The sequence below is a fragment of the Acanthisitta chloris genome, unplaced genomic scaffold, assembly GCF_000695815.1.
Source record: "Acanthisitta chloris isolate BGI_N310 unplaced genomic scaffold, ASM69581v1 scaffold22959, whole genome shotgun sequence".
NCBI classification, from domain to species: Eukaryota; Metazoa; Chordata; class Aves; order Passeriformes; family Acanthisittidae; genus Acanthisitta; species Acanthisitta chloris.
The window spans coordinates 102-7,532 of NW_008690110.1; the positions used below are offsets into that span (position 1 = coordinate 102).

The window sequence follows — 7,431 nt, forward strand, 5'->3', positions numbered from 1 at the left end:
CCCTGGATCCCCAGCCCCAGGGAGCTGTGGAGGAGCTGTAATTCCCAGCTCCATCCTCAGAGCTTCCTGTATTCCCTTGCTAAGGTTTATCTGTGCAGCCTTGAGCTGAGGCACACTCTGCCTCTTCCTGCAGCACAGTTTTGGGCCCCAGGGTGAAGAGTAGAGTGGCATGAAATTGTGTCAGGGGAGGTTTAGGTTGGATATCAGGAGAAGGTTCTTCCCCCAGAGGTGTTTGGGCACTGGCACAGCTCCCCAGGGCAGTGGTCACAGCCCCAAGGCTGACAGAGCTCCAGGAGTGTTTGGCCAATGCTCTCAGGCACAGGGTGGGTTGTTGGGGTGTCTGTGCAGGGCAGGAGTTGCACTGGATGCTCCTCCCGGCTCAGGACACTCCCTGAGCATGAGTTGCTGTGTGCAGGGGGCAGAGCAGCCATGGCAGACGACCACGAGGAGCTGCAGGCGGACGAGGAGCCGCCGGTGGCCGAGGAGGCCGAGGACAGCTTTGAGCAGCTGGAGAATGACAGCCCCGCTGAGCGCAGTGGCCACGTGGCTGTCACCGATGGGCGCTGCATGTACGTCTGGGGAGGCTACAAGGTACAGCTCTCTGCTCCTCCTGGAATCACCCTCCTGCCACCCACGGCCTGGGACTTGCATCCCAGCAGCTTGGGGAGTGACTCTGGGGAGTTATCCCTCCCCCTGGGACAGAACAGCTCCAGGTCAATTGGGATATGGCATCCAAGTGTTTTGCAGTGTTGGAAAAAATCATGAGTGGCAAACCTTAGCAAACAGAGAACTTTTGGGGGTTGCAGGGTCTTAATTGCCTTTGGTAGCTTGTGTTGGAAGAGAAGGAAATAGTGTCTGATTAGAAGTGCATACCATGGAAAGTGAAAGCACAAGTAATAGGGATAAATGGAAAGAGGGAGATTTAGATCTTAGGTTGGCTAAAGTCTTGAGCAATCTGCTCTGGTGGGAGGTGTCCCTGCCCAGGGCAGGAGGTTGTGTCTGGATGATCTCCAAGCTCCATCCCAACCCCTTCACATACTATGAATCTATGAATTGGTCATTTTATTTGCAGCAGTATCAGCACAAGTCTATATTGGGAGCTAAAGATCCCTGTGTGGCTCTTGTCACACTGAGGTGTCACACCACCAGGTCAGTTATGATTTTGACAGGGGTGAAGATGAATTGTCACTGAACTCAGTAAATAAATTGATGCATGCAGGGGATGAAGAATTAAAGAGGAAATTTTGGGTCATTTCTGCACCCTGTAGAACAGGGTTTAACTTCCATTGGGCTTGGGCTGTAAAACAGAGGTTTAGCTTCCATTTCTCCCCATGTGGCTCTGCTGGGAGATTATGTGATCCCAGCAGACACCAGATCAGGCTGATTCCTGCTCTCCATGCAGGTGAGAGGTACAGCAGCACAGCAGGCACTGCTCCTGCTGTGTCCTGCCTGTGATTACACCTCTGAGGGGGTATGAACACTCCCAGTAGCCTGTAATTCCATGTAATTCTCTGTAACATTGCTTTTCCTTCTCTACCCTGCAGAATGCCCAAGTTCGGGGATTTTATGACTTCTACCTGCCTAGGGATGAGATATGGATCTACAACATGGAAACTGGGAGATGGTACAGTAAAGCATTAACTTAATTGCTGGTTTGGGGGGAGAAAAAAAGATTGAAAGAGAGATAATTCCCTGATCTCTTTGTTCCCACCTGTCAATCTTGGAAAAATGTGTCAAATATTTCAGGTTTGGAGTTTTTTTTCCCTGTGGAAACATCAGCTGTTTTCCCAGGGTGAAGCAGGAGAGGCAGGTTGGACAGGCAGCCTGGACAGGAGTGTGTGATCCCAGTATGAAGTGTTTTGGGATGCCTGTGATAGGATATAGCAGCTGGAAGTTGTATTTGTGCCCCTTTTGATTACAGGGGTGGTCAGGGAGCCACTGTTGGGTTCTTGTCCTTTGCAGCAGGTGTTCCTAAACCTTGATGCAGCCAAAGGAACTCTTCAGTTTGCAGAAAGTGGGATTCCAGCTGTGCTTCCAGCCCTCCTTGGGGTTAGGGAAAGCCCTGGACACGTGCTGGAAGTTCCTCTCTGTGGTTATGATGTTTACAAACAGGAAAAATCCAGCAGCAAACTCCAAACCTTCAGTTTAGACAAGTGCATCATCTTTGCCTGAGGATTTGGAACATTCCAAACCCCTGAGCTGGGCAGCCAGGATTCCTCTTCCCAAAAAAACCATGTATTAATCAAATTGCCTTTTCCCCATCGTTCCATCCTCCCAGCTCAGCTGAGTGACTCATGTCAATGGCCACAGTGACCTGTGGCAACCCCAGGTAAAACCATTTTTGGTCCAATTCTAATTTCAACTCTGCTCCTAGGAAGAAGAGCAAAACAGAGGGAGATATTCCCCCCTCCATGTCTGGGAGCTGTGCTGTGTGTGTGGACAGGGTCGTGTACCTCTTTGGAGGGCACCACGCACGTGGCAACACGAACAAGGTGAGCAATCCCTTCATGCACTCATTTCCTCCTGCCCTGGAAGCTTCCCAGCACCACAGGAACACCCTGACCCAGGGATTGACCTGTTCCTCGTGCCATTCACCCCCATCAGCTGTGGCTTTGCTGCTTCTGGAAGGTGGGAATTGCCTGGAACAATGCCAGGATGTCATCTGAGCTATAGTGGTTTGGAATGTTTTCCTGTTTTGGAGTCTCTGATAATCCCAGAATCATTCAAATTGGAAAAGACCTCCAAGGCCAAGTCCAAACTGTGACTAATCAGCTAGAATTGGTTAAGAATATATTATATATTTACATAATTAATTATAGAGCAAGTATTTATAGAATTAAGAATATTTTCTGATGTTCTCTGAGACTTAAATTGAATAGTTTGGGCCTATGTAAATATATAGTTTGTATATTTAAATGTAAAATTACATATCTAAATATGAAGTTATAGATCCAAGTATAAAGTTGTGTATTTAGATATACAAACTGGAAGGAGCTTGATGCAATTTTTGCCAACAGTTTGACACAAATTATGTGTATAGACTGTGACTTTTTTCCCTCCTGCTGTGACATTCCTGCATTCCACTTATATATTTATATATATATATCAGCCATTTCTCTACCTGTGAAAGGATGTAATATGCAGAGAAGGGATAATACTGTAAAAAAAAACCCTAATTTTAATGTTTTGAAGCATTTTTTGTTGTAGGACAGTTGCTCAACACCTTCATGCCCCACATCAGCTTTTGGCTGATGAAACTCAATGCCCATAGCCCTTACTTGAGTCAGAAGTATTTGAGTCTGCAAAAACATAAGGATTTATGAATCCATGTTTTATTCCAGTGTTTCCAGTGCTCTGGTTTTCATGTAGGAAAAGAACTTTCCATTTATTCCCATTCCCATTCCATACCTCTGCCAATCAAAGCTATTGTAACACCACTCAGACCTGAGCTTTGAGCTGACTTTGTGGGTTAAAACAAATCTCCTTCTTTCCTACAGTTCTACATGTTAAATTCCAGATCCACAGACAAAGTGCTGCAGTGGGTCAGAGTGGAGTGCCAGGGGGTGCCTCCCTCATCCAAGGACAAGCTTGGTGTATGGGTGTACAAAAACAAGTAAGGCTCCATGGGAATTCACTGTCCTTGCGTATGTTCGGGATTTTTCACTCCATGTCCTGTCCATGTGTCTTTCTCTTGGACAAGAGCTGCAGGAGAACTTGTGGGTGCCCAGAACAAGAACTGTGTTAGGTGAACAGCTGGTGGTGTTTGTGCCTGGGTTGGGAGAGTGTCCCAGAGGTGCCTCTGGGCATTGCAAACCTTGGAAAAACTGAGGAAGATGAGAAGGTGTGGAAGCCAAAAATGTGGTTAGCTTGTACCCCCCTCCTCCATTCAGCCAGTGTGGTGCTGGTTGGGCTGTTCAGCCTGGGGAACAGAAGCATAAAGGGGCTCCAAGAGAACTGGAGAGGGACTTGGGACAAGGGATGAAGGGATAGGACATGGGGAATGGCTTCCCACTGCCAGAGGGCAGGGACAGATGGGATATTGGGAATAGATTGTTGGCTGTGAGGGTGCTGAGGCACTGGCACAGGTTGCCCAGAGAAGCTGTGGCTGCTCCATCACTGGGAGTGTTCCAGGCCAGGTTGGATGTGGCTTGGAGCAACCTGGGCTGGTGGAAGGTGTCCCTGCCCGTGGCAGGGGGTGGAACTGGATGAGCTTTAATGTCTCTCCCAGCCCAAACCAGGTGTGGTGATTTTGGAGTATAATTCTGGAGCAGCTTGTGCTGCTTTGGCCATTCCAGAGAGAGTTCACAGTTAGGATATTTTCAGTGGGATTTGCTGCAGAGGCTCAGGAAAGGAGAGGGAGTTGCCCATGGTGCTGCTTTCCAGATTCTCCATGTGCAGAGGGAGCTCAGTGTTACAATACTTGATGTGCTCAGTTGAGATGTTAATCTCTGCAGCTGTGGGTGTTTAATTAGGTGGTGCAGATTGTCTTCTGTCACTCCATAATCCAAGAGGAATTCCTGGCAAAGCCATACCTTTAGTTTCTGATATTAAAACCCAACACAGATGAAGGTCAATCCCATTCAGACACCAGGAGAACAGCATGGGAGCTCTGGTGGTGTAGGCTGAAGCACAGTGATCAGGCAGCACCCCCTGGTAGCTTCACACATTGGGAAGTGGAGCAGAGCTTGGAAGCCTGAGGCCTGGGAAACAGCTCCAGAGGGATTAAGTGTGGGTGGTAGGGTCAATTAGGCAAGAAATGAGGCCCCACACCTGGCAAACTTGTACTGTGGCTATAAGGAAAGTCCCTAGGAGCTTCCATGGTTTCCCAGTTTGAGCACAGCCTGGAGAGAACTGTAATTTGTAACAGCAGATGTGACAAAATTCCTGATGGATCTTATGATCATTATTTTCTTCCAGGCTAATATTTTTTGGAGGCTATGGCTATTTTCCTGAGGGGAAACCACGAGGAACCTTTGAGTTTGACGAAACCTCTTTCTGGGTAAGTAACCTTAGAAGTCATTTCCGTTTGACCTTTCACATTTAATCAGTGCTTCTTAAAACTTGTTTATTTATGATTTTGAAAGAATTATTTGTGATTTTGAAAGAATTCAGGTCTTCCTCGAGGCTGGAATGACCACGTGCACGTTCTGGACACTGAGACTTTTACCTGGAGCCAGCCCATAACGACGGTAATTAGTGCTCTTGTGTCACTTTGTTAAGTCGCAGCTCAGTGATGTCACTCAGTAGAGCTCCTGGAGCCTTTTGAACTGGTTTTAAACCATTCAAACCAGCAAATTTGTCCTTTATTTTGATCTCTCTTCCTATTTCCTGCTGTGACTTGCATTCTCTCATGCTTCACTGGTTGTTGTGCTCACAGGGAGCTCAGGAGTGTGTGGTTTGCTGTCACCCTCACTGCCATGGGATGGCTTGGTGCACGTCATTTAGGGGCTGAATTGGGGTCAAGGCAGAATTAAATACTCCTAACTGCAAACAGCCACAGCTGGAAGTGTCCCTGAAGTGTTCAGGACCAGAGGAATGGGAGGATATTGCCACAGAACCGGAGGAAATGAAATTTGAGACAAGTAACTCCTGATTGCCAAAGAATTGCTTTGTCTTACTCCATTCAGGTCTCAGATGTTTTGGCAACTCAAGAAAAATATTGTTTGATGGAAGTGTAGAATGAATCCCAGAGTGGTTTGGGTTGGAAGGACCTTAAGGATCTCTACTCCCACCTCCTGCCCTGGGCAGGGACACCTTCCACCAGCCCAGGCTGCTCCAAGCCCCATCCAACCTGACCTGGAACACTAATTTATGCATATAATTATTTATTATGTGATTGTCTCATGTACAGTCTGAGATCTGTGACTGTCTGAACCCTCTGCTAAAAGCAACATTTATACACTTCAAGAGGGGAAAAAATCCCATTTTTAACAAGTTTTGTGATCTTCCATCCATCAGAAGTCAAGTTTCTGCACAGAGGATGACTTACTGGCTGGGTTTTTTTCCACTCTGTTCCTTGTTGGCCTTAAGTCTGAGCTGAGTTGAGCCTCTGATCTCCTGGAGTGGCTGATTTGTGCTGTCACCTTTCCCTTCCCAGGGTAAAACTCCATCCCCACGAGCTGCTCACGCCTGTGCCACAGTTGGGAACAGAGGTTATGTGTTTGGAGGCAGATACAGGGTAAGCTCAACCCAGTTCAATCATGTGATCCTCAGACCTGCTCAGCGTACCTGACCCAGGATCTGCTTTGTTGCAGGATTCCAGGATGAATGACCTTTACTACCTGAACCTGGACACGTGGGAGTGGAATGAAATGTGGGTACTGAGTCGTTGCTGGGTCTAAAGAGGTTAACCTTGTTGGGTCACTGCTCAGGGCAAAGCTGAATCCTTCAGCTATTCCCAGATAATCAGGGCAGTTGGATTTTATTGTCCCTCTGTGTAATTTGGGTGTTCTTGTTGCCATAGACTCACACAAGGTCTCTGCCCCGTGGGCCGATCGTGGCATTCCTTGACACCCATTTCCTCAGATCACCTCTTCCTCTTTGGAGGATTCACCACTGACAAGCAGCCCCTGAGTAAGTCATTCCAAAGGGATTTGGAGGTGTCTTTGTGTGCTCTTTGTGTTCTCGGACAGCTGTGCACAGAACCTTGAATTACTCCCCTTGAATTCCTTCTGAATTCCTCCTGTGCACTTGTGATCCAACTCCTCATGGCCAGCAGCTAAATCCTCAGAGCAGGAGTTGCTCAGTGGATGGAGACACTGATTTATAGCAATGCATCTGCTCTAAAAAATATATCTGATGCAAATCACAATTAGGAAGAGCTCTGCAGTTGTCCATCTTCGCTCCCACAAACCTCTGTTGGATCAAACACCTTTTATCAACCAGTTACCAAAGTTCCATAGGGCTTTCCCACAGAAATGAGCTGTGCCACACCAGAGCACGTGTTTATGGCAGCAAACACGACAGAACTAATAGAATCCTGATTGTGTTTGGGATTTTCCTTGTTTCCAGGTGATGCCTGGATTTATTGCATCAGCAAGAACGAGTGGATCCAGTTCGAGCATAACTACTCTGAAAAACCAAGGTATGGCAGAGAGTCTCCCAGAAACTTGGTGAAAAACAGCGAGCACTTCCTGGAGATTGTCAGGGAGAGGACACACATTCCTCTTCCAGCTCTCATTATTCCTATGCTCACGGAATTCCAGGTGAGCACACACAGGGCCAGTGTTGGAGGCAGCCTGTGGCTCAGTGTCTGTGCAACAGCAGGAAATATTCAGGGTTTGGTCTTGGGATTTAAGCTTTGCCTAGCTGCAGAGGCCTCCAGGCTGTGACTCCAGCACAAAGGCTAACTGGAACCAGTGTGTCCTTGCCCTGGCACAGGCAGGTGTCAGTGAGTGGCTCATCCTGAGCATACCCAGGAGGGTTTGGGCT

At 47.6% G+C, this 7,431-nt stretch overlaps 1 protein-coding gene across 1 annotated transcript in view; it reads left to right on the forward strand.

Moving 5' to 3' along the window:
• Positions 1-409: 409 nt before the first annotated feature.
• The window catches only part of KLHDC2 (kelch domain containing 2), an 8,427-nt gene continuing 1,405 nt past the window's right edge, over positions 410-7,431 (forward strand). Inside the window, exons 1-10 of the mRNA XM_009081692.1 lie at positions 410-591; positions 1,545-1,624; positions 2,375-2,492; positions 3,498-3,613; positions 4,918-4,999; positions 5,106-5,189; positions 6,098-6,178; positions 6,255-6,313; positions 6,464-6,573; positions 7,012-7,084. Of these exons, the coding sequence (XP_009079940.1) occupies positions 430-591; positions 1,545-1,624; positions 2,375-2,492; positions 3,498-3,613; positions 4,918-4,999; positions 5,106-5,189; positions 6,098-6,178; positions 6,255-6,313; positions 6,464-6,573; positions 7,012-7,084 (965 nt within the window). The 5' untranslated portion in view covers positions 410-429. The remainder of the gene's footprint in view (positions 592-1,544; positions 1,625-2,374; positions 2,493-3,497; positions 3,614-4,917; positions 5,000-5,105; positions 5,190-6,097; positions 6,179-6,254; positions 6,314-6,463; positions 6,574-7,011; positions 7,085-7,431) is intronic.